The sequence below is a fragment of the Zea mays genome, chromosome 2 (genome assembly GCF_902167145.1).
Source record: "Zea mays cultivar B73 chromosome 2, Zm-B73-REFERENCE-NAM-5.0, whole genome shotgun sequence".
Taxonomy (NCBI): Eukaryota; Viridiplantae; Streptophyta; class Magnoliopsida; order Poales; family Poaceae; genus Zea; species Zea mays.
Window position 1 is genome coordinate 18,294,549 of NC_050097.1, and position 27,143 is coordinate 18,321,691.

The 27,143-nt window shown below is 50.7% G+C and overlaps 1 protein-coding gene and 1 long non-coding RNA gene across 3 annotated transcripts; one reads left to right on the forward strand and one right to left on the reverse strand.

Annotated features, from left to right (window-relative positions):
* The first annotated feature begins 2,040 nt into the window (after positions 1-2,040).
* On the forward strand, positions 2,041-4,240 carry LOC109943970 (uncharacterized). The gene is made up of 2 exons (XR_002267100.1): positions 2,041-2,507; positions 3,966-4,240. It is a non-coding gene; the product is annotated as an uncharacterized lncRNA (long non-coding RNA).
* A 158-nt stretch (positions 4,241-4,398) lies between these two features.
* On the reverse strand, positions 4,399-8,002 carry LOC100217256 (uncharacterized). 2 transcript variants are annotated; one of them, XM_008669174.4, is made up of 6 exons: positions 7,420-8,002; positions 7,025-7,101; positions 6,797-6,836; positions 6,238-6,343; positions 5,821-6,052; positions 4,399-5,026 (listed from the first exon to the last, which is right to left on the reverse strand). In XM_008669174.4, exons 1-6 carry the CDS (start codon positions 7,544-7,546, stop codon positions 4,673-4,675), a joined length of 936 nt encoding a protein of 311 aa, XP_008667396.1. In that variant the 5' UTR covers positions 7,547-8,002; the 3' UTR covers positions 4,399-4,672. The 2 variants fall into 2 exon arrangements, with proteins under 2 accessions (XP_008667396.1, NP_001137083.1); NM_001143611.1 differs by having other exon boundaries at positions 4,415-5,029; positions 7,420-7,956.
* Between the last annotated feature and the right edge of the window lie 19,141 nt (positions 8,003-27,143).

Below are 27,143 nucleotides of genomic sequence, written 5' to 3' on the forward strand. Positions count from 1 at the left end.
ACGCTGTCTATGTTCGAGGCAAGGCATCCTGAAAAATGCGTTAACCTTTCCTTACTGCACAATTTTTAGTTCTTCATTCAAATGCGAGATTGACGTATATGTTACTGGTTGTTGTCTTGTCCTGCAGAACTCGTTAACTTTTCCTTAGCGTACAGATTTTATTCTGATTTTCAGTCAAACGCGAGATTGATGATGTACCTGTTAATGTTTTTTTTGTGTTTCGTCCAGTGTTTACAATTACTAGTGATCAGGCTTGTTTTGCATATAGAATGCGTACACATTCCCAAGCTTTGTTTCTGATTTCGAGATTGATGTACCTGTTGACGTAACTGAATTAACTGCTTGTGCGGATGTTGATTCATGGATACCAAGCTGGCAGTAGTTATTTAATCTAACGGTTCTTACTCTGAGATTCAAACTGAATGCTGTGATGCTCTCCATATTACAAACCGTGGATTACGCAAAATGCATTAAGGATGATGCGGGATTGAACTGTTTTGGAATTGTTGTTAGCATCTTAAAGTATGGTGCATTCTGGTTACTGTTGAAATGCTTGGATTATTGTTGGCTGTTAACGCTGCACAACTGTAGCACGTTTTTGTCTACCATTCCCGTTGCTGTAAGAAAAATATGGAATATAGGAATTGAATACTCCTGTTATTTCTTGCTCAGTAAATCAACTGTGTCAGGGAATTTTTCTTGACGCTGTAATTCTAGTTTTTTTTCCTTCTTATTATTGTAGATGTAGTTCATGTTCAAGGTAAGGCATACTTAATATTTTGTTGAACTGCATGGTACACGTTTTATGAAGCTTGGAATTTGTAATACGTTGCTTCTTGCATTAGCAGGCAGTGTTTGAGCTTGACATTTGGCTTGATCTGATTATTCTTCATTACGGATATATTGCATTGGCATTAAGCTCATTTAGTTCGAAGGTACTCCTTCCGTTCTTTTTAATTTGTGGCGTTTTAGTTCAGAATTGAATTAGCGGATGACAAATATTTAAGAATGGAGGTAGTATTTGTTTACTTAGTGTGTATGGCGTGATGCTTTCTCGTTAGCTAGTAGATTTTGATTTGATGCTTTTGTTCGTGCTGGTAGTATATAGGATACAGCAAATGGTCGTTGCCCGCCCGCCTCCCAAAATTTTCGCTAAATATTTCTCTACTCAATCTTTGTCAGAATTACCTGTACCTTCAAATCTGGATTAATCAAGCATTTTTTTAGTGACGACACACTCCAGGGTAGTGGTAAGTATTGAATAATACTTGTCCGTATACTGCTGCTCTTTTGTCGATCTGGTGCTAGTGGTCAGTTTTCTGTAGATACATAAACCCACTATTTATTTAAAAGAGGACAGACTCCACATGAGTAAAGTCTAGCAAAGGGATAAACTCACAAAGAGAAACGCAGCAGCTAAGCTGCAGTGTTTTTTTTAAAAAAATATGTGGATTCTGATTTCTGGTAGCGTATCGGTCGTTGATTAGATTATGCCGTCCTGTCTGCTCCATCAGGTCGATGGTGGCAATTATATGAAGTCCAGTTTGTAAATGCTACGATGAAGTAGAAGCCTTGGAGCAGTGTTTCTGGCTACAGGAGGCCCTCGTATGGGTTGCATTTCGTTGCCCACGGGCCTTGACGCCTTGTCTCTAGTACTCGGCAGTGACCTTCGCTTAAAGAGAAGTCAAGTGGGGAGTACTCGGCAGGCAGTGGAGTTGCTTTTGTTTCAGGTTTTGCTGCTGTTGCAAGCTCACAGCTTTGCAGAACCACTGCTCATTGGTCAAGAAACTGGAGAACCTAAACTGCAGGGTCGAGAAAGCTCCATGCGACAAAACAACAAATGCGTGCCACAGCCCACATTACTGAACCGAACCACAGCTGCAGGGCTCTGAATTCTTAGCCAAACCTACTATGATGACAACTGATGGAAGTTTGGTCAGGTTGGGCATGTCATTTTTTGCTGTTTGCACGACATGCTTTATTATCATAAACCGGTCTACTAAAATTCTTGCGCAGTCAGCAGGGCCGGCACCACAGTACTTCCACCGCGGGCTTTGGCTTGCTTTGTCTATTCAAAGGAATGAGTTGGTAATCGATGCAGGATTAACGGGAACAGGAGGGGCGAGGCATGATTGCTCTCTCCCACCCACTATGGCCGTTTGACAGCGAGACAGGACCCTGTGTCAAGGTCAGTACAGAACCGTGCCAGTTCTTGGCGCCTAGCTACCTTTTCAGTACCCTTCAATGTCAAAGCCCAGAAAGCTTGTGTGCGTTGGGGGGTTTGATCATGGCCTCCTCGCCGCTGTTGCCCCCCGCAGCTTTCTCTATAGCCACTGTTTCCACCACGCATAATTGCCAGTTCACAAAGCATGGCATGATGTCGAATTGTTGACGCCGAAGCGGCCGCAGCAGGATGTGTGCTCGATGGCTTCTGCTCCGTGCGCCGTGCTTCTCCCCCTCTGCGACGCTGCGACTGCGAGCAAGCCTACTGCCAAAAGCTCATCATGGTAATTATTTGTACGTCTCTTGCGGCAGGGATTGACAATCTCCGCAACTTTTGTTGGGAGATTTTCTTTTTTTTTTTGTTCGCCTTTTCCAAATCCCATCGTTATGTTATTTTATAGTGCTTCGGTGAGAATATGAGATTTCACATGCAGTGGCGGACCAGGTTTCAAGCCTAAATGTTGTGTTGTTTAGATCACAGGAGCTAAAACAAAAAGATACTGAAGTTTAGTCTCTTTAGATCTAAAAAGATCCAAACAGTAAGAGCTAAAAGTGACTAAAATGATAAAAATATCAATTTAGTCATTTTTAGCTTCTCATATTTGGTTCTTTAGATTATAAGTGACTAAAATTTAGTCAGTTTTGATTTAGCTACTGAGATCCAAATATGCCCTAAATGTAGGGAGGCTGGAGCACCAGACCCCTTTAGATCCGCCCCTGTTCACATGGAGTGCTGCTTCTTTTCAGAGTTTTCATGCACTCTATGGGTCAGAATGTATTGCTGTTACAAAAGGTCGTTTTTTTTTTTTGCACTCTTTTGACTAGGAAATCAGTGGTCCCTTTTTGGAGCACCTTTCCCTCTATCCGCTAGTCCTACTGCACACGCGCGGTTGCTCAGAATCACGCGGTGGGCGCGCCCGCGCCGGATGTACATGTCCTCCTGAGAGACCCGCTTCATCCTCCACCTCAATCATGCCATGCCATGCATGCTGCTGGAGCTAAGGTGCTCTACTCTAGTAGCTCTGGCTGCTCTCCTCCCTCCTCTGATCTCGCAAGGAAATTGACAGGGCGAGAAAAAGAACAGGGATGTCGTCTGAAGCATCATCCTATGGTGAATGCACGCGTTGTTTGTGGCTCTCATTTCGTCCCTATTGCTTGAGCATGCTTTGTTCTTACTCGTCCTAGCTAGGAGCGATCATGGCATTCCGGATGGAGGCCTGGTTTGGTTGCACGGGAGGATGCTATGCTATGCTAGCTGCGTGCTCTGTCTGTAGTCTCGAGGAGCCTGGAGGCTCCCCAGCGAGCACAGGGACTGCTTGCATCCAAAACAAAAAAGGCCTATCTCGCCTATATATTCTCTAGTCGCTCCGAAGGGCGAAATGTAGTAGCGATTTTTGGGAAAAGAGAATCTCCTCAGTTGAGGATATTCTTTGGAGCTGTCGATGTCAGCAGTAGCGAGTACATATACTAGTAGTACTACACAGGAACAACACCAGCTAGCAGTTGGCGCTCTACCGCCCCTACATTTGCCACCTTTTCCTGACTTGTGCTCCATGGAATCGGAATAAAAAAAAAGGGGGGTTTGCAGTTTGTGGACTTTGGCTCGAACCAAAACCTGGTCTTGTCAAGTAAGGTCTTGATCCCTACTCCTAGAAAGCCAGTCACCTTTGACATGATCAAACGAAAGGGGAGCTACGGGGGGCAAGAATCTCACTTTTTCCTGTTCTTTGGTGTTCAAGCAGCCTGAAGCTGGAAAGCAACAGCACGGCAATGCCACAATGGTACTACTACTCTGGATCTGAAAGAGGGAGGCTGCCTGGTGACTTTGCCACTTAGGCTGTCTCCAGCAACGTCCTCTATATTCATCCTCTATATCTGTCCTTTACAGTCTCCTCTAAAAGATTTTATCCTCTATATCTCATTTCTCTCCAACAACGTCCTCTAAATCACGTTCTTTATACTGAAATACCCATATTAAAGACATTTTTTAATTTTATTTTTTTTGTACATACGTGTTTATCATACTCTCAAATATATTGTACATATTTTAGTTTTACTAAACCGGTTATTTAAAGTAGTCAAATGAATAGAGGATCGTTTAGAGAAACTCTATATATAGAGAATCCAGCAGCGTCCTCTAAATTTAAAGGACCGTTTAGAGGACGTTGCTGGAGAGCGTAAAGGACCGTTTGATCCTCTATATTTAGGGTAGAGAACCCTTTAGGGGACCTTGTTGGAGCCAGCCTTACACATACCAGCTAGGGCTACAGGTAGAGGTAACAAACATCATACTAGCTTAGCTAGAACTAACATGCTATGGTTCTAAGGTTACTAAACTTTCTAACACGGTCATGATGTGCCCACGAACACCAAAAAAACAAACGCGGCGATCACCAACGCCGCCACTGATGTACAGAATCGTCGTCCAGAAGTGGCCGGAGTGGTCTAGCTAAGATCCACAGATGGACAGGGAAAGCTCCAGGCTAACAACACCACCCGGCCCGACGACGAAGCAGCCTGAGTGGCCGGAGCAGTCGCTGGAGCTCCTCCTCGCCGGCGAGGCCGTGAGGATGCAGCTGCTCTCGCCGCTTCGCGAGGAGGCCGCTGCCGCCATGCCACGCCCGCATTTTGCGTCCAGATTACCGAGGGACAGCGAGAGCGAGCACTGCTCAGATGCCTCGTCCTCCTTCGTCGCTGCATTGCTGGACTGGGGCCGTCCGTCGTTTCCGTCCTCTTTGCTGGAGTCGTCGCCGTCCTGCTGCTTCAGCGCAGAACCAAGACGGTGTGCTTCTGGTCGGCGTACCTGCTAAAATCCAGTGATTTTACAATTATATACTGTACTTTACTCACGAGTACTAGTAGAGCATGAAAGCAGGACGTGCAGTTTTCAGAAGAAAAAAAATTCAGTCGGAGCAAGGCAGCAGGCAAGCTAATAACATCATCGCGAGAACTACTAGCTAGCTACGTGCAATGCTAGGGGCATGGATCATCTGAGCACTGCAGAAGCCACTGCAAACACTGCACAGCCGCAGCAAGGTGAGAAGTAAATGGCTGAGCCAATGCTATGGACGAATGATCTCTGTTTCCAAGCAGCAGACAGATTTCAAGAACAGAATTTGCCAGTCTTCTTGCAATGCCGAGGTACACGTAGCCAGATACCGAGGGCCGAGGCCATACCTGTGCCGGCGATCCTACATCAATGCTGTGTGTATCTTCTACAAAACGTGCGCCAAAGATACAGCCAGCCAGTCCTGCAGGAGGATCTGGGATGTGCAGGTGCGCATGCATTGGTTGATCTGAGATGTGTACATGTAGCTTAGTAGTGCTTGTTAGATTGGCTGGTTTGGTCTAACTCTAACAGTATGTTCACGGTGAGAAGTTGGCCCCACCGGCAGACACACTTTGTGCAAATGTTCTACCAAAAAATACTGAAAACAAAAACAACGCCAAGATGAGTAGTAGGATGTAAAGAAGAACAGAACGATGGTGTGAAAGCAAGCGGTTAGGACAAGGAAAAGGTTCATCTTCTTTTGATAAACCTTTTGGCGATATCTCTTTTTTTTCTACTATAACTTTCACTTTTTTTAGCTGATGTACCTTAAAGGGGCCAGATTCTTGCACCAAACATCCCATGGCTTGGAGATTGGAAGGCGTAGCAGCAGCCGCATCTCTCCTCTGCCATCTGATGAGGCCCTCCTCCTTTATTCTCCAGCCCACGGCCATGGCTTGCATGTAATCATCGATGCAGTACAGTCCCCCTCCCCCAGCAGTAGTCCTCGCATCACTGACTCCATGGCTTCCCTGCATGCTCTCGTATCCCATCCGGGCCCTGTTCATGCACCCAAAGAGTAGACGACCAGAGACCCCCATGAAAAAAAGAGCAAGTGAACAGACGCCATGCATGGAAAAAGGCGCTTTGGTTTTGCGTCAAAGATTAGGGCCTTTGAAAAGCTTGTCTTTTTTAACTTGAACACGTTTGAAAGAGAGGAGGGAAAAGGCGTTTGCAGGCCGAACCTTTTCAGAGGTGGTGGTGGTGGGCAGCACAGGAACTCCTCCTTGGGGCCTCCTCGCTCATCACCGCTGCATGAGTACCTCCTTTGCAGCAGCTGGGCTGGCGTCCCTGATCGATGGTGCCATGAAAGAAAGGTGTTTGGCTTTCCATTAGCGAAATCTATCTAAAGTGTGCAGTGCATTACACTTAGCGTTCCCAACAAAAAAGGCTTTGCCACTCATGACACATGAGAAGGGAATCTGGGGTCGCTAGGAGCAGTTGGCAAGTGCAGTGAGCATGTGGAGATGTGAGCTAAGAGGAGAGTCACACAAACCACAAGGCAATGTCATATCTTATTTTTATTTTAAAAAGGGAATTATATATATATAATACTTTGGAATGTTCAGTTTACTGTCGCAGAACATTTCGTTGTCCCTGAATGAATACTGGATAGATAATTCAGCTACACTGCACAGCGTTGACATGTGAAGTAATAAAAAAAACACGAGCAATGAAAAAAAATGAATGAAAGAACTCAGCAGTGGAAGAAGCGGGCAAATGAGGGCTCGTTTCATCTCTCACCTCCTCCTCTTTCTGCGCCAAGGCTTGCAGCTCTGTACATCTGTTCATCAGAAAGAAAAGAAAAACGAACGCAGGAATCAGAAGCTCTGAGTTCATTTACGCACTGTTGCTAGTTGCATTCCAACGGAAAAACAAGCAGCCATTTGCCTGCAGTCGTTGGTGCACAGCCGTGCAGGTGGTGCATGCGAAGGAACGGACGAGAAGAAGAGAAGCAATTGAGTAATTAACCTGGAGGTGGCTCTTGACATGAGATATGGTAAGCCCCCTGGCGCCCATGAACTGGAGAATGAGCTTCGGCGTAGCCTCTGCGATTTACCCCCCACCAAAACGGAGATTAGCTAGGCGCTGCTGTTGAAAATGCTACTGAAAACGGGAGGAGGACACAGAAGCACGCAACCAAATATTTCCCTCAAAAGAAAGAACGCAACCAATATTAGAGGAGCTTCGTTCATGGGTCATGGCAACACAATAATTCTACGTACTGAATCTCCGAAGGGCAATGTTGCTACATGAGTGAGGGGGGCGAAAGACTGAGGGCAAAGGTTACAGCATGGGAGGGCAGAAATAGAGTATCTGTATGATGATGAAGGGGATGAAGCGGCGGAGGAGGAAGGGCAGCGTACTGTGTTGGCCGCCAAGGGAGTCGATAGCCTGCACGAAGCTGCGGTGGAGGTCGGCGCTCCACCTCATCCTGGGCTCCTTGGACCGGACGTACCGCCTCACCACAGCGCCGTTCCTGCCGCTGCCCATCTCCTGGTCTCTTGGATCGCCAGCAACGACGACGGTTCCTCACACTACTTGGATGGTATGGAGCTCACCGGACCGGGCGCTGGCTGGCAAGGAGACGCTCCAGGTGGTAGAGGAAAGAACCAAACTTCCCCTTTTGTTCCCTCCGGCCTCCTCTTCCCGGCTCCTCCCTCGCTCTCTGACTTGCCTGTAAGCCTGTCCAGAGCTGCTGCTGCGGCACGCAGTGTCTCTCTCTCACACACACACGTACAGACAGCTGAAGATGCAAGATTTGTTTTTCTAGGGTAAGATAAGATGCAAGATTTGTTGCGATTTGCGAATGGATGAGAAAGACCAAGCTGGTGCCCTTCCTCCCCGCAGGCCGCAGCGCCCTACGCTGTGTGACTGTGTCTCTTTCTGTCTCTCTCTCGCTCCCTCCTCGAAAGGCGAGGCGAGAACCCAGAGGAGGGGGCGTAGGTTTATATGCTGTGCTGTGCGTGTTGTTTGCCGCTTCAATCCCACCCGTTTGTTGTATGGGCATGGTTTCCTGTCTGCGACGCTACGTACCCTGTACCCGCTGGTGGCTCTACCTGCCTGTCTAAAATCTTCTCGTTGCACACCAACGGGACGGCGGCCGACCCGATCGACGGTGGGACGAGTGCAACCCTGCTGCTCCCACCAGGAGATACGGGCAATCACTAGCTGGATTTTTTAATGACTGCGCTAAGAGATGGTGAAAGGGGGTAAGCCCGTACCACCATGCCATGGACTCAATTGGGATATGCATGCTGACATGCTGTGTTAAATTCCGCCTCCTGTATAAACCTGAGAAAGCAAAACGTCTTTACGAGTGAGACTACCTTCAACGATTCCCGCCAGAGACCCTCCCCTCTACCTGTAGCGGCTACAGAGTACTCCTTTTCTCTACAACGGTCCACGCTACGCCTCCCTCTATATGGTCGCTGGCTTCTCTCTCCCTCTACAGCTAGAGAGCTCCCTCTGCAGCTAGGGACGCGCCAAACGGCCCCCTTCTCTTGATATGTGTGCACACCAGTATTTATCAGTGGTGAAAAAAATATTAATAGATGATGAATGTGTATGGAAATTGATATTTTATGTTTGTAGTTGGGTATAAAGGAATGGTATAGGGGGAACCGCTGCAGAGGGAGGAGATATAGAGGAAGAAAGTGTACTGATGTGGCGATGTAGTGGGATATAGAGGTGCAAATTTAGGGGGAACCGCTGAAGATAGTCTGAAAAGACCGCAGCAGGTTCCTTCAGTTCCGGCAATGCACTGCAGCCTGTGCTGGAGTACGCGTATCGTATCTCGCAGCAGTTATGGTGGCTCCATGTCAAGCCTGGCAACGACATTATGTTGTGTACAACGGATATGTATATAGTCGTTCGAAATAATGTTTTATACGGTTGAAAAGAATGTTTATAAATTAAGGTTTAAAATATAAAATATGATGAAAGATGAGATAACAGACCTGCTAGATAGCAGATAACCTTATTATATCTTCTATGAACATGATCCCTCAACAGATATAGAAGCTATTTGATACCAGAGTTTAAAATTGTGTATTAGACCATCTAATCTATATTATTCTATTAAAACCCTAATATGGTCACCTGGTGTTACCACGACTTTACCCCTCTTCGCTGATACTTTGGGACTACCCCATGCGTCTCGACTAGTTCTCTCGCCCCACACGCCCTGCCTCGGCGCCGTGCCCTGTCACCCCATGCCACACGCATCGCTCTCTCAGCTACTGAGCTATGGAACGCAGCCAGCTACTGCTTCTGTCCAGCAACCAACCCGTAGCTACCACACCACGCAAAAAAAATTGCAGAGCGAGCACTCGGACCCACACCCGCTGCTCTAGAAATTTGGGGCTAACCAATAAACCCTAAACTCTAAAGACCTCACGTACCTAAGTGTTTAGAAATAAACAATAATTATATTTAAATACATATCTCAATACCTATTTATATGATATATAACAGTCATAGCAAAGCACGACCAACTGGCTAGTCTAAATATATTAAATGTCAAACATACCAAGTTTAAATTTAAGTTTTCAAACCATCTTATCTAAATATAGTAAATGTCAAACATGTGAATTAGATCTAATTATTAAGTTTACACCATAATATCTACCTTCTCCGTCCCATATTAGATCTAGAATCTCTTGTGAAAATCAAAACTAAAAACTGAAAGACCAAAATATCCCATCAGTAGTAAAGAAGAAGATTGTTAGCACACAAAAATGGCCATACATCGAATAATGAAAGGATGCATTCAAGCATAACTTGTGTTTAGTTGCGGGACATAACAACCATATCTTCTGGCGTTCCTTCTCGTTCTGCCAATTTTGAGGGACAAGTAAAAAAGTTTTGTTACAACTTTCGATCTTAAATCAAACAACCTTATCTGAGAGATTGTCCTATTATGTTATATCTCGTGGCTACCATGAAACATAGTGTAAGTCACCGTAGCAGGCTAGGCGGAGATTGTTGGAGCCCTGCTCCCAGAGAATTTGATCTCTAGCCATCCTGGAAGGAATAGAACTATACCGGCTATGACATGAAAAAGCGATCTAAACCTCCACACCACCGGGTACAGGAACATTTTAGGGCTACATTTTGTTCGGTTAGAGATGCTTAGAGGGGTTGAAGGATTCTTTGTTAATAAAAAATGAATACAAAGATATTTTATCTTCATCAATCTTCTGTGACCCTAATGCAACAGAACGAGTTCATAGACCTTAGGAAGCTCCGTCCGCTAACAGTTTTTTAACCATAATTCAAAAGAAACAGAGTCTCATCTATAAATTATATTTTTATAAATTTTTTATTGTTTATTTTAATGTATAGGTCACGTATTTTTATTTGTAATCTATGTATTTATTGTTGTTTTTATTTATGTAATCTTTAGTTATTGTTATGAATGTAAACACATCCACGTATTTATGTACTCATATATATTTAAATTTTAACAAAAAATACAATGTTTAATATTGTCGGAGAGAAAATCTCCGGACGGGTGGCGGAGTGCACCCGCCCTAAATCCTAAGATGAAGAGGGGACTAGGCGTTTTGCTCGTTAGTTGGAAACTAGGAGGAAACACAAGAACACACAAGGATTTAGAGTGGTTCGGGCCACCGGAGCGTAACACCCTACTCCACTGTGTGATGTATTGCTTGAGAGCTTGTATGAACTCGTGAGTGTCTGAATGAGCCTAAGATTGGATCTGCCTGAACCTGTCGCATGCCTCCCCTTTTATAGCTAAAAGGGGGCATGTACAAAAGGACTCCGAACCCCGACATGTGGGCTCAGAGACATAACAGATGGGATAACCGGAGCAACTAATGAGGGTCACCCTCCACCATCTCCCTGTGCCCCGACATCCGCCGCTCGAGTACAATTGGCGTGCTGCAGAAGGTTCCTCAGTATCGTTTAAGTCATGATGACCACTGCGCGTGCAGCGGTGTGGGCGTACTGCCCGTTGCTTAATTGCACAGGCACGCTGCTTAGTCTGGTCACCGCCTGCCACTAGAGTGGACGGGGCGCATTAAATACCGAGTCGGCGCATCGCCTGCCCGTAGGGCGGTCAGGCGGCGCGCGATCTCCACAATAAATGCAGAGATCGCGTGGCCCCGAGGCCTTACGTCAGGCTCTGCTCCCCTTCCTACGTCACAGGCCGCAGGCGACGTGGCAGCACCGGGTCCTCACCTGAGTGGGGAGCGCAGGCGTGCCTGACAAGACCCAGACAAGTGTCTGTGCCGGACCCCTGTACGCCTTTGCCTCAGGCCAAGGTATTCCTTGCCCCGAGGTCTTGTCGTGGGCGGCCCGGACCTCACTTAGGGGGTCCGGGTCCCGCTGAGGCCCCGGTTGAGTATGCTGGGGTCCGGCATTCTTTCACGGGGTCCGGATCCACTGATGATATTACGGTATATGTTACCCACTCCGAGGTCACCTAGTGGCCTCGGAGTTGCCCACGTGGTGGGGTAAGGCGCGATTTACCGCGCCTTCTTACTATAGTAAGGGGTACCCTTGTTCCAGGGTATTGTGCTTCGCATCCGTGGCCCACCCCAGAAGCAATGGCCAAGCAGAAAGGCCAAATGCAGAGATCCTCATGGGACTCAAAACGCGCACCTACGACTGCTTGAAGAAGCATGACCGCCACACGACCGGAGATTTCCTCTCCGACAAATATTAACTAAAAGTCTGTAACAAATTGATGTAGCGATAAGAAGCTTGTAGGCTATGGTAAAAGCTAAGTACTGGAGCGTTATAATAGACTAGTCAATTGCACATGTGTTATCGCGATTTTTATATATAATATGAGTAGACTTTATTATAATAAGACACAAAAAAATGTATGATCTATTAATTAGATGAGTGTAAATATAGAGCCAACGACCAATGTTCAATCCATCATTGTATATAATATGAGTAGGCTTTATTTTAATTAAAAACAAAAATATGTGTGTTCTATAGGTTAGAAATGTGTAAATGTAAAGGCAATAATTAAGATTCAGGCTCTAATTTGTGTACAACCTGTTTAGTTTCGGTATTTGACCACGGTACACTGAAACTGATGAATCATCTAATCTCCGCTATCCAAATAGGAAGATCGAAGCGGCGGCAGCAGTTCTTCTGGGACTGGGAGTGGTGGAATTCAAAGGGAAACAGCGCGGCCACAGCTCGCTCACAAGTGAACAAATGGAAAGGGGACAAAAAGGATGCACTGGTCCAACCACATCCCGGAGGTCCAAAGTAAAGCCAAGCCGTTGCCATGCCACATGGAGCTGAAAGCCTGAAACACAATCCACGACACTACGAGTCCACCATTTTTAAAACACCTGAGAACAAAACGTTACTCTTATCCTCCCCCGGCCGGCACTCGGCAGCCTCCGGTCAGACTCAGACATACCGTGCTCGCGCCCCTACGCAAATTGCAGTCCCTCTGTGAAATGCCCCTGCTCCAGCTGGTCGATCAGCTAGCCCTACGCGGCTATACGCCTCTACCCAGCCCAGCCACGCTCGGCCCACGCCAGCCTTTGACTCCGTCATGCCGACCGGCCGGCCGGCGACAGCGACATGGACATCGGGGGCACCGCATGGACGGAACGGAAACTCGTACAAGCGACGGCGAGAGGCCGGCCGGGGATGGAGATGGAGGCGATGAAGCTAGTGATCTGATCTGAAGTCGTATCAAGACAGTGCAGGCGTATGCGTACGTCTCTCTATGCGATGCATGCATGATGCGTACGGTACTACGCGCAAGAAGCGACCACAGAATCTCTAGGCGCTGGATTTGCCAATGCCAAATCGTGTCACACCACTTGCTTTGCATCGCTAGCTCTAGCCCTAGCTTGGCTGCTGCTGCCTGCTGCTGAGGGTAGTGCTAGCTAGGCTTCGCCACTGGCGGTGGTACTACCGCAGGAGTATAGCTGCTGCTGCTGCTCCTGGTGCGACTACTCGACTGCTATCCACTGCTGCCTGCTAGTGGCGCGCTAGTAGGTACACTGGTCGCCGTGGTGCAGCTCCAGCTACCCCCCGCGGCCGCCTCCACGGCTCCTTTTTTTCCCTTGTTTGGCCACGCACAGCCTACCCAGCCCGGCCAGCTACCCGCTAGCGCTAGACGCTAGTATAGTAGTACTACATCTGTGTACATGTACAGCCTCCTCGCGACATCCTATGCGGCGTCCATGCATGCATTTAGCATGCTGCATGCAGCACAATGACATGTGCATGCATGCAGCCCCGTATATGCTACTGCTACTAGCTTGTGCTTGTGCATGCATGCAGGAATGGATTCAGTAGCCAGTATACAAAAAACATGTATACGTACTCAGGTCACATGAACTGCAGCACTCAAATTGTTTTGAGTTTTAACTAAATTTATATAACACAGTATTTATATTTATTATACTAAATAAATAGGCTTCCAAAAATATACTAAATGAATAGTGTCTGTTTAGAGGCATGTACATGCTAGTAGTATACTTTTATATAAATTAGGTAAATCTAAGATAATTTAATTTTGATGAGATTTATTTTTTGGGGGACAACATCTCCTCAACGAGATGTGACCACGCAGTACCCATCTCTGGCTACCTCCATACTGTAACGACACTGAGTAGTACACGCACATATGCTTGTAGAAGTATATAATATCAGCGCCGTTACTGACTTTTAGAGGACCAGTGCTAAATCCGATATAGAGGCATCATCCTCATATATATTTATATATATATATATATATATAATTGAATATTTAACGTATAAAAATTATTATGCTGTTTTGAAGATTATAAGATGATAAATGTAAAATATAGCCAAAATCACTTACTTGTTATCTGATATTATTAAAAATATCTTCTAACATTTTATGATACAAAGTCATCGATTATATTATTGAGATCAATCTCATCTAACAATTTCTTTTCGATATATAGAATCGTCAAGCCATTTAACCTCTCTTGAGTTATTGTTGACATTAAATAGTTCACAAAAATATTTCGATTTTAAAAAACTTCTCTCCGGCGCTGTAACCATCATGTGTATAGTAAATAATACTCTCTCTATATCAAAATAGAATTTGTTTTGCTTCTTTAGTGGATTCATCATTATCTAGTTGAATATAAACATAAAAATTAAGAGATAAAACAAATAATATTTTAGAATGGATGGAGTATTCGATAAGTAATTACATTAGTTCAACAATCTAAACGAGACTGGTCGATAACGTATCGCTCTTTGCGTATTTGTGTCTATGATAGATAGGTTTAACATGAAAAAGTCACTAGTAGAAAAGAGCTCATAGCCTGCGGCACCCATAAATTATCACTGGCGGTTTCAGTTATCGCGCGCCAGTAAAAAAAACGAGGTGGGTCCGGCTTTGGAACCGCCAGTGGAAACTCATTTTCACTGGCGGTTATCTTAACACAACCGCCAGTGGAAATAAGATGTTTCCACTGGCGGTTGGTGCAACATAACCGCCAGTGGAAACCAATTTCCACTTGCGGCTGGTGTAACACAACCCCCAGTGGAAATACCCTATTTCCACTAGCGGTTGTGTTAAGATAACCGCCAGTGGAAATTAGTTTCCACTGGCGTTTTTTCAAGCCAACCGCCAGTGAAATATCTGTTATAAATAGCCCTCTTCTTACCCCCGACAGTGAACTGTATGCTCGCAGCCAGCTTCCATTGGAGGCGATTTTGGAGGTCCAGATTTCACAAAAATATAAGGGGGGAGTTTTGGTCTTCATTTCTTGGAAGAAGGTGGATAAGAAAGGTTGGTTTATGTTTCTTTGTCAATTTTTGTTCATTCTTGCTCAATTTTAGCCACATTTTGGATCTAGGGTTTTACATGTGAGAGAGAAGAGTATAGCTAGGTAATTTTCTCTATTTCCTCAAATGAGGTTGCTTAAGATGGTTAGTTTTTGTCTATTCCCTCTCCTTTTACATGTTTAGTTCTCAAATAAGTTTATCCATAACACATATTTAGTTGCTTTATGAATGGTGAATGTGTTGTATGGAAGGTTGGATATATAAGGTTGAATGTGTTTCTCAAATAAGTTCATTTTCATTTGCACATCCAGAATGCCCGTTCTTGCACTGATTTTACACAGAGCAGAGCATCATGCTGGAGCCTACCGATCAATATGTATTGTATATATACATGCATGGTAATCTGACTTGCCATGAAAACTTCGGACTGGAAGGGTAGGCAGCAGATGTCGCACTCCAGCGCGTCCTTCTCCATGGATAGTGTCACAGTCGCCTCTTCCTCATCCTCCAACCCCGCCTCTTCCTCATCCTCCACTACCACCTTGGCTTTCTTTGGAGTGCCGCCGTAGAGAAGCCCGCCTCTTCCTCATCCTCCATAGAGAAGCCGTGGTCTTTTCCCGGTCATGGTCTTTTTCCCGGTCATGGTTTATCACCAGATCTGATACTTGTGAAAGAACTTCACACCAATGGTAATGAGAGACGCGAAGCCAGGAGACGACGTAGTATTTAAACACTGCAAGAACAGGCATTCTAGTGACAGAGGAGGGAGAGAGAGGGAAGAGAGAGGAGGGAGAGAGGAGAGAGAGAGAGAGAGGAGAGAGAGAGATAGAGGAGAGAGAGGAGAGAGAGAGAGAGGAGAGAGAGAGAGGGTTTCACATTTTAGCCACATTTTTGGATATAGGGTTTCACCATGTGTTTTATGTTACTTTTTTTTACAGGTGATGATGGAGAGGATATCCTGGATGTATAACTTATCAAGGCTAGATCCATCATACATATCTGAGGTCCATAAGTTTATTGTTGTCGCTAAGAACCATGCTTGGAGAACAAAGACAAAGCACATATATTGTCCATGCATGGACTGCAAAAATGCTGTTGTATTTGATGACACAGAACAAATCATATCTCATCTGGTATGCCGAGGATTTGTGAAGGATTACATAATTTGGACAAAGCATGGAGAGGGTAGCTCTTCGCCTTATACAGCTGGAAACCCTGCGAACATCGACGACAGCTTTCAGTTCGTTCACGAGACACAACAACCTCTTCCATAGAGCAAACATGTAGTGCCAAATGTTACTGATCATGGTTACGCCGGAGGAAATGAACGTGAAAGAACCCATGTTCTGCCAAATGTTATGGACGAGGAAGATGCAGAGTTGTTAGAGGCAATGTTGTGTCGTCATACAGATCCATCGATGTTCTTCATGAAAGGTATGGAGTCCCTGAAGAAGGCAGCAGAAGAGCCTTTGTACGACGAGTCTAAGGGCTGTACCAAAGAGTTCACGACGCTCCGGTCTGTGTTAAAGTTGTTGATGTTAAAAGCTAGATATGGTATGTCTGATGCTGGCTTCGATGCGTTCTTGAGTATTGTCGCAGACATGCTTCCAAAGGAGAACAAAGTGCCTGCTAACACGTACTATGCAAAGAAACTAATCAGTCCACTCACTATGGGCGTGGAGAAGATCCACGCGTGTAGAAATCACTGTATCCTTTATCGAGGTGATGATTATAAAGAGTTGGAGAGCTGCCCAAAGTGTGGTGCAAGTAGGTACAAGACGAATAAAGACTATCAAGAGGAAGAGTGTGTTGCATCTGTGTCTAAAGGGAAGAAGCGAAAGAAAGCCAAAAAGAAGACTTCAAAATCCACGAGCAAAGAAAAGGAAGAAGTAGACTATTATGCGCTCAAAAATATTCCTGCTTTGGTGATGTGGTACTTCCCCGTCGTCGATCGATTGAGGTGTTTGTTCGCTAACCCTGAGGATGCCAAACTTATGAGCTGGCATGCTTCTGATGAGCACAAAAACGATGGGAAGCTTCGACATCCAGCCGATGGGAAGCAGTGGCAAGATTTCAATGAGAACCACCGAGACTTTGCCGATGAACCAAGAAATGTTAGGTTCGCACTGAGTACTGATGGAATGAATCCATTTGCTGAAAGGAGCAGCAAGCATAGCACATGGCCAGTGATCCTCACCATATACAACTTTCCTTCATGGTTGATGCAGAAACGGAAGTACATTTTGCTAACCATGCTTATTTCTGGACCTACACAACCTGGAGTTGATATGGATGTATTTTTAGAGCCCTTAATGGAGGATATGAAAATATTGTGGGTAACGGGTGTTCAAATGTTGGATGAGTATCGTAAAGATTCATTCACGCTGAGAGCAATTATTTTTGTTACGATCAACGATTACCCTGCACTCTTCACATTATCAGGCCAGTTTAAGGGAAAGGTTGGCTGCACAGTATGCATTGATGAAACTGCTTACGTGTCCATTACTGCATCTAAGAAGATAGTGTACATGAGGCACAGACGCTTTTTATTGGAAGGACACAGGTACCGCATGCGAAAGATGGATAAGTACTTTGACAATAATGGTGAACTACATTCTACTGCTCCATCGGGTAACAATAAAGATCATAGAGTTTTTGAAATAGTCAAGAATATCAAGTTTGTTTTCGGAAAGAAGACAAAAGGCGGAAAAACAAGGAAAGATGTCAAACCAGCTCCGGGGGCTATATTCAAGAAAAAGTCTATTTTCTTCGAGTACTTGCCTTACTGGAAAGAGTTAGATGTGCGGCATGCGATCGATGGTATGCACGTTCAGAAGAACGTGTTTGAAAGCATAATTGGCACCTTGCTAGACATAAAGGGCAAAACAAAAGAAGGGCTCAATTCACGCATGGACTTGGTAAATTTAGGCATAAAAAAGGAACTACATCCTGTTCTTCAAGAAAATGGGAAGTATCATCTCCCAGCAGCAAGCTACAATCTCAATGTAGATGAGAAACATGCGATGTGTGTTTGGCTTAAGAATTTGAAAGTCCCATCCGGATTCTGCTCTAGCATACGAAGTATTGTGTCAATGAAATACCTGATAGTCACCAACTACAACTCACATGATTGTCATGTCATGCTGACTACATTCCTACCTATTGCCATCAGGGCTATAAATCCTTTGTTTTTAAAGATGGCAATCACACGGTTGTGCTACTTTTTCAACAGAATTTCACAAAAGATAATTGACCGTGATGAGTTGGCATCTCTTCAGGAATTCGCAGTGGAGACAATAACACAGTTTGAGATGTGTTTCCCTCCATCGTTCTTTGATATTATGGTGCACCTTGTGGTGCACTTGGTGCCACAAATAGAAGCATTGGGTCCTATGTACTTACATGAAATGTGGACGTACGAGCGTTTCATGTCAATACTGAATGGCTATGTATCAACCCGTGCTCGTCCTGAGGCATCCATGATAGAGGGGTACTGTACTGAAGAGGCCATTGAGTCCGGAGGTCCATTCTGCAATAATATCCTAAAAGATCAGGTTGCAATAGGTCTGCCTCCGTCACGACACGAGGGTAGATTGTATGGAAGCGGGAGGATGGGACGGAAATCTTTCATTCCACCAGATTACAATACAGTACTTGAGGCACATCACAGCATCCTACATGAGCTAGCGATAATAGAGCCATTTATTCAACAACACATCAATGAGCTTCACGAGCAAAATCCTGGGCATACGGCTGATTGGGTAATGTCGGCGTTTCGAGACAGGGGGGTCCCTAAGCCGACGAGTGAGTGTGCTGCGTGCCCCAGCCCAGATGGGTCGAGCGCGTGGGCGAGCGCGAAGGGGGGAGAGGCGAGGTGGCCGGAGTCGAGCGTGAGAGAGGTGGAAGTCCCGCGGCCTTCGTGTTCGTCCCGCGCCCAGGTCAGGTGCGCTTGCAGTAGGGGGGTTACAAGCGTCCACGCGGGTGAGGGAAGCGAGCGGCCCCAAGAGAGCGCCTGTCCCGTCCTCGGTCCCGCGCGGCCAACCTCCTCTGAGAAGGCCCTGGTCCTCCCTTTTATAGTCGTAAGGAGAGGATCCAGGTGTACAATGGGGGGTGTAGCAGAGTGCTACGTGTCTAGCAGAGGGAGAGCTAGCGCCCTAGGTACATGCCAATGTGGCAGCCGGAGAGATCTGGGCACCCTGCTGGCGTGATGTCGTGGCTGTCGGAGGTGCGGCGGAGCCTGGCGGAGGGACAGCTGTTGGAGCAGTCGAGTCCCTGCTGACGTCGTCCTGCTTCCGTAAGAGAGCTGGGGGCCGCCGTCGTCATAGAGCTTGTGGAGCGCCATCATTGCCCCTTCGGCGGAACTGGCCGGATGAGACGCCGGTCTTGTTCTCCGTGACCCGAGTCGATTTGGGGTAGGATGATGATGGCGCTTCCCGTTGACGTGGCGGTCTGTGCCCTAGGCAGGGCGACGTGGGGGTTCCTCCGAAGCCGAGGTTGAGTCTGCCTCCCGTTGCCGTGGCCGAGCCCGAGCCCAGGGGTCGGGCGAGGCGGAAGTCGTTCGGCCGAGGCCAGGGCGGAGTCCGAGCCCTGGGGTCGGGCGAAGCGGAGTTTCGTCGTCTTCCGGGACTTAGCCCGAGTCCGAGCCCTGGGGTCGGGCGGAGCGGAGTTCGCCGTCTTCCGGGTCTTAGCCCGAGTCCGAGCCCTGGGGTCGGGCGGAGCGGAGTTCGCCGTCTTCCGGGTCTTAGCCCGAGTCCGAGCCCTGGGGTCGGGCGGAGCAGATTTCGCCGTCTTCCGGGTCTTAGCCCGAGTCCGAGCCCTGGGGTCGGGCGGAGCGGAGTTCGTCGTCTTCCGGGTCTTAGCCCGAGTCCGAGCCCTGGGGTCGGGCGGAGCGGAGTTCGCCGTCTTCCGGGTCTTAGCCCGAGTCCGAGCCCTGGGGTCGGGCGGAGCGGAGTTCGCCGTGGTGCCTTTGGCAAGGCCTGACGGCCTGTCAGACTCACTCTGTCGAGTGGCACTGCAGTCGGAGTGGCGCAGGCGGCGCTGTCCTTCTGTCAGACTGGCCAGTGGAGCGGTGGAGTGACGGCGGTCACTTCGGCTCTGCCGGGGGCGCGTGTCAGGATAAAGGTGTCAGGCCACCTTTGCGTTAAATGCCCCTGCAATTTGGTCAGTCGGTGTGGCGATTTAGTCAAGGTTGCTTCTGAGCGAAGCCAAGGCCTCGGGCGAGCCGGTGATGTGTCCGCCATAAAAAGGGGGCCTCGGGCGAGACGGAAGTCCCTCGAGGTCGGCTGCCCTTGGCCGAGGCTAGGCTCGGGTGAAGCGTGATCGAGTCACTCGTGTGGACTGATCCCTGACTTAATCGTACCCATCAGGCCTTTGCAGCTTTATGCTGATGGGGGTTACCAGCTGAGAATTAGGCGTCTTGAGGGTACCCCTAATTATGGTCCCCGACAGTAGCCCCCGAGCCTCGAAGGGAGTGTTAGCACTCGCTTGGAGGCTTTTGTCGCACTTTTTTGCAAGGGGACCAGCCTTTCTCGGTTGCATTTCGTTCCGGTGGGTGCGCGCGAGCGCACCCGCCGGGTGTAGCCCCCGAGGTCTTAATACTTCGCTTAACGCTTCGGCTGGTCTGGTCGTTCCCTCATGCGAACTGGCCGTAGCCCGGGTGCACGGTCGGGGCCCAAGCTCTCGGGCTGGTATGTTGACGCTGTCAACGATTTGGTCGGAGCCGGTTTTTGCGAGAGCAGCCCCCGAGCCTCTGCACAGGGCGAGAGGACGGTCAGGGACAGACTCGACTTTTTACATACGCCCCTACGTCGCCTTTCCGCAAGGAGGAGGGGGGAGTGCGCCATGTTACCCTCGATGGGCACCGAACATGGTGTCTCCGGTGAGCTGCAAGCGGGTAATCCGAGTGGACGTCCGTGCCCCGTTCGTTGGGGGTCGGCTAGGGGCCCAGAGGCACGCCCAAAAGTACCTGCGGGTGATTTGCCGGACCCGGTCCCCTGGCGACGGGGTCCGAGGGCTCGATGCCTCCCTCCGATGGGATTCCGTTACAAGATCGTTCCCGCTGGTCTCGGAAATGTCCTAGGGTACCTCGGGAGCGCAGCCCGAGCCTCGGTTATGTATCGAACGTACCCTTGGTCATCCCTCGCTCGGTGTCTGAGGCGACTGTGAACCCTTCGGGGGCCAGCCTTCGAACCCCTGATCAGTAATGGGCGCGGAGCCCGAGTAGCCTGAGGCGGCCATGGAGCCCTTCGGGGGGCTGGCCTTCGAACCCCTGACCAGTAGTGGGTGTCGGGCCCACGCGATCTGAGGCGACTGTTGAACCCTTCGGAGGGCCAGCCTTCGAACCCCTGATCAGTAATGGGGGGCTCGGAGCCCGGTTCCTTCGCGGGGAAGGATCCCTTTCGGGGTATCCCCCTTTCTCGGTCCCTGTTGCAAGAGATAGAGAAAGAGAAAAACGGAAAAGGATACGAAATCGGACGACGTGGCGTACCTTTTCTGAAGCGGTTATTACGGCGAAGGTGAAGCGTCGCGCGCTCCTCCTGCCAGAGGCGCCGCGTGTCCCGCCGCGGAGTTAATGCGACGGGGCGAGTGGCTGGCGGGGCGGCCGTTGCGCGCGTGCGATCCGTTCGAGGAACGGGTCACGGGTGCACCGTCTCCACGTCTTGAGAGGAGGCTCTCTTGCTGTCCCAGGATGGGACGTGAGCCTGGCTGACGACGTGACCGCTGCGCCCGCCCGCCTGCCACCGCTATTACTGCCGGCCCACTTTCGGTCGCTTTGACCGACGCGCCAGTATGGCGCTGTTGGGTCGCCTCGAGTCGCGGCGTAGGCTCCGCAACCGAAGAGGCGCGATGGTGGCACAAGTGGCGGTGCGGTTGCTTGCATGCAGCAACCGGCGCGCCGGTTGCTTGACGCGTGGGCCTGGGTTCCCAAGCTGGCGTGTCAGAAGTCGGAGAGGCGCGTCCATCTGGCGTGGTTGCATGCCGCCTGCCTGGCTGCCCGCCCCTTCTGCCCGTTGATCTGGGCGAAAATGGGGGGTCGCTTGTAACCGCTGGACGGTCGTGCGCGCCACGCGCGGCAGTTTGGCTTCTTCTGCCCTGAGCCGGCTTGCATGACATGCGGGACCCAGCCCCCGAGTCGCAGGGGAGGGCCTTGGAGCGTGTTGGAGAAGACCCAGCCCGCGGCGCCTGGGGGCGCACGTAGGGAGAGTTGCCTTTAAAAGGAGGGAGACTCCTTTCGGAAGGCAACCACGTCTTCTTCCTCCCTTAAGCGTCGTGTCTTTCCATCTTCCAAGCCCCCGGATGGGGGGTATCCGCCGCCTTCCCGCCTCCTCGTTGGAGGAACGCAACTCCATGGGAGTTGGTACCTCTCAGCCATCGTTCGGCTTCAAGGATTTTCATCAGCCGGCCCGGCCGTACCCCCATGCCGACGATCACCCAGGATGGTGACCGCCGGTTTCTGGGTGGGGAAGAGCAAGCCGGGCTGCGATCTTGGTCCCACCCTCAGCTTCAAGGATGTTCATCATCCCCGCTGGGGTGGGAGCCACGCTGAGCCGGCGCTCTACCTTCCGCGCGGGTCCACGGGTCGCCCTTTCCCACGGCGTTTGGGGGTGGAGGCGCTCGCTGGCCCTGCGGACGGCGCGGACTTAGACAACGTGGGGCTGATCGACGGCGGGCGTCGTCACCTCCAGCATGTCGGAGTCGTCGGCCGGGCTTCCGGCGGCCCCCTCCTGCCGGAGGGTGACCGCCGCATCGTGTGCACGGGAGGACCACCCACGATTCCGCGCGCCGTTAGGGCGGCGTTCGTGTTCTGGGGTGGTCCTGCTTTTGCACTGGGACGGCGCCCTTGCGCAGAGGCCGGCGCCCCACTCGTCTGAGAGGATTTGAGTGGGGATCTGCCGGGGGGCTGGTGTCCCCTGCCATCGGTGCCGAGGCGGAGGCGGCTCGAGAAGTCCTCGTCACCGACGGGATCACTGCCACCACCCGCGCCCCGGGCCACCGCGCCGGCGTGCTTGTCCTCGCCCCTCGAGCGTCGGCGGGGGCGAGGGCAAGATCGCAGCAGCGCCGGCCCACTGTCGCCGTAGTCAGGATGGGCGGCGGCGAGCCGGCCGTCAGTCTTCTGTGGCTCCGCAGGCCTTCCCCATGGAGTGGGGTCGTTCGTACCTGCGGAGGGGGGAACCGGAGTTCCGTTCGTAATGGCACTTCGAATGCCAGTGTTTTTTGTTCATTGCGGCTATCGGGGCCTGAACATGTATGTAATTTCGGCACGGAGCCGTGTTTTTTCCTCATTTTCGAGCACTAAGTCTCGCCTGTTGATTATCTGAACCGCTTTACCAAGCATGAGTCGTCCCGTGTCAAGGTGACGGGTGAGGTATCCGTATCCCGGAGGCGTAGGAATCCCTCGGCCCGTTCGGCCTTGTTGTCTGGGGCTCCTCTAGCTTAGTTAAAGAGACCCCTCGACCGCCCTTCGGTGGACCGAGGCCAGGGGTAGCGATATCAGTATGAACAGAGGCGGAGTTGGCTCGAGAATGGGAACCTGGTTGGCCGGAGCCTAGCCGTGTTGTCCGTCAGCGGAGCCGACGCCAAAGTCGATCAGTCGAGGCCTCGGGTCGGGCTGGCGCCCTTGGAAGCCGGTTGACCGAGGCCCCAGGGGTAACCGGTCGAGCCGCCTGCTCGGGCCGGATTCCCGGAGGAGTCCCTGGACCGCGGCGCCGCCCGAGGCTGGGTCGGGCTTTGCTGAAGACGTCGTCGATGCCGAGGGTGCTACGGCTCCCTTCAGCGTGAAGACCTGAGCCTGCAGGATCAGATCATCTTGTAGCGTGTGCTTTCTGCGGCCGCCGAGGCCAGAAGAACACACCCTCGCTGCGCTTGCGAAGCTGCGTCTTTTTTCCTCTTGTTTCGAGCATCTGGACTCTGTCGGTAACAGGGATGTTTGTGTGAGCGAGAGTTGCTTTTCGCGGAAGGGACGAGTGAGGTATCCGTATCCCAGAGGCGTGGGAATCCCTCGGCTCGGTCGGCCTTGCCGCTTACGCGTACTTTCACCCGTCCATGAGGCCTTGTCCCCGACTTAGTCGAGAAAGCTTGAAGGACTGCTTCGGCAGGAGAGCTTCCGAACGTGATGACTTGTTCGGTCCACGGAGTCGCTTTATCCGAGCGCAAGTTACTTATCGCAGAAGGTGATGAGTGAGGTATCCGTATCCCGGAGGCGTAGGAGTCCCTCGGCTCGGTCAGCCTTGGCTGCTTACGTGTACCCCGTCGTTTCCAGGATTCGCTTTCCGAAGTAGTCAAGAAGCACGAAAGAAATCCTGCTAAAAAGAGATCCTTTTTCGAGGAAAAATTCGACGCAGAGGGGGTCTCCCCCCTTTTAGCCCCCGAGGGAGGGTCGGGCTTTGCCGAGGCTAGGCCGACCCTTCCTTGACGACTAAACTTTGCGTAGGTGCGAGGTATATGAACAACTTGAAAACATCTTAAGGGTAGAAGCGACGTAGCTGTTTGATGTTCCAAGCGTTGCCGTAGATCTCGCCTTGATTGTTGGCCAGCTTGTATGTTCCGGGCTTCAGAACTTTGGCGATGACGAATGGCCCTTCCCAGGGGGGCGTGAGCTTGTGCCTCCCTCGGGCGTCTTGCCGCAGCCGAAGCACCAGGTCGCCCACCTGGAGTTCTCGGGACCGGACCCCTCGGGCGTGGTAGCGTCGCAGGGACTGTTGGTACCGCGCCGAGTGTAGTAAGGCCCTGTCCCGAGCTTCCTCCAGCTGGTCCAGCGATTCCTCTCGGCTAGCTTGGTTGCTTTGTTCGGTGTAGGCCCTCGCCCTCGGGGAGCCGTGTTCCAGGTCAGTGGGCAAGATAGCTTCAGCCCCGTAGACCAGGAAAAACGGCGTGAAGCCCGTGGCACGACTCGGCGTCGTCCTTAGGCTCCAGACCACCGAGGGGAGTTCCTTCATCCATCGCTTGCCGAACTTGTTGAGGTCGTTGTAGATCCGAGGCTTCAGCCCTTGTAGAATCATGCCGTTGGCACGCTCTACCTGCCCATTCGACATGGGATGAGCCACGGCGGCCCAGTCCACCCAGATATGGTGATCCTCGCAAAAATCCAAGAATTTTTTGCCGGTGAACTGGGTGCCGTTGTCGGTGATGATGGAGTTCGGGACCCCGAAGCGATGGATGATGTTGGTGAAGAATGCCACCGCCTGCTCGGACCTGATGCTGTTCAGAGGTCGGACCTCGATCCACTTGGAGAATTTGTCGATGGCGACCAGCAGGTGCGTGTAGCCCCCGGGTGCCTTCTGCAAGGGACCGACGAGGTCCAGACCCCATACAGCGAATGGCCAGGTGATGGGTATTGTCTGCAGAGCCTGAGCGGGCAGGTGCGTCCGCTTCGCATAGAATTGGCACCCTTCGCAGGTGCGGACAATTCTAGCGGCGTCAGCCACCGCCGTTGGCCAGTAGAAGCCTTGCCGGAAAGCATTTCCGACAAGGGCTCCGGGCGCTGCGTGGTGGCCGCAAGCCCCCGAGTGTACTTCTTGCAGCAGTTCCCGACCTTCGGCGATGGAGATGCATCGCTGGAGGATGCCCGAGGGGCTGCGATGGTAGAGCTCCTCTTCGTCGCCCAGCAAGACGAATGACTTGGCGCGTCGCGCCACCCGCCGAGCCTTGACTTGGTCGAGGGGTAGCTCTCCTCGACGGAGATATTGCAGGTACGGGGCCTGCCAATCTTGATCTGGCGTGGCCCCGCTCTGCCCTTCCTCGACGTTCAGTGCCTCGCCCTCGGGGGCCGAGGGTACCTCGGGCTGTGCCGAGGGTACCTCGGGCTGAGCCGAGGGTACCTCGGGCTGAGCCGAGGGTACCTCGGGCTCGGGCGTGTCGTCGAGCTTGACGGAGGGTTGATGCAGATCCCGGGAGAAGACGTCCGGTGGGACTGTCGTTCGCCCCGAGGCTATCTTAGCCAGCTCGTCTGCGGTTTCGTTGTAGCGCCGAGCGATGTGGTTGAGCTCGAGCCCGAAGAACTTGTCTTCCAGGCGCCGAACCTCGTCGCAGTAGGCCTCCATCTTCGGGTCGCGGCAGTGGGAGTTCTTCATGACTTGGTCGATGACGAGCTGCGAATCACCACGGGCGTCGAGGCGTCTGACCCCTAGCTCGATGGCGATCCGCAATCCGTTGACCAGAGCTTCGTACTCGGCCACATTGTTGGACGCCGGGAAATGGAGGCGCAGCACGTAGCGCAAGTGCTTTCCAAGGGGCGAGATGAAGAGCAGGCCCGCGCCGGCCCCTGTCTTCATCAGCGACCCGTCGAAAAACATGGTCCAGAGCTCCGGTTGGATCGGAGTCGTTGGCAGCTGGGTGTCGACCCATTCGGCCACGAAATCCGCCAACACCTGGGACTTGATGGCCTTCCGAGGGGCGAACGAGATCGTTCCGCCCATGATTTCCACTGCCCGCTTTGCGATCCTGCCCGAGGCTTCTCGGCACTGGATGATCTCCCCCAGGGGGAAGGATGACACCACAGTTACCGGATGAGACTCGAAGTAGTGTCGCAGCTTCCGCCTCGTCAGGATCACATCATACAGCAGCTTTTGAACTTGTGGGTAGCGGATCTTAGTCTCGGACAGCACTTCGCTGATGAAGTAGACCGGCCTCTGAACGGGCAATGCATGCCCTTCCTCTTGCCTTTCGACCACAATCGCGGCGCTAACCACCTGAGTGGTCGCAGCGACGTAGACCAAAAGGGCTTCTCCGTCCGCCGGGGGCACCAAGACAGGCGCCTTTGTAAGGAGCGCCTTCAGGTTGCCGAGGGCTTCCTCGGCCTCAGGGGTCCAAGCGAAACACTCGGCCTTCCTTAAGAGACGGTACAGAGGCAGACCTCTTTCGCCGAGGCGTGAGATGAAGCGGCTCAGGGCCGCGAGACATCCCATGACCCTCTGTACCCCTTTTAAGTCCTTGATGGGTCCCATGCTGGTGATGGCCGCGATCTTCTCCGGGTTGGCTTCGATGCCTCGCTCGGAGAGGATGAACCCTAGGAGCATGCCTCGGGGCACCCCGAAGACACACTTCTCAGGATTAAGCTTGACTCCTTTCGCCTGAGACACCGGAATGTCACTTCAAGGTCGGAGAGGAGGTCGGAGGCCTTCCTTGTCTTGACTACGATGTCATCGACGTAGGCCTCGACTGTGCGACCGATGTGTTCGCCGAACACATGGTTCATGCACCGCTGGTACGTCGCGCCCGCATTCCTCAATCCGAACGGCATGGTGACATAGCAGTACATGCCGAACGACGTGATGAAAGAAGTCGCGAGCTGGTCGGACTCTTTCATCCGGATCTGGTGATA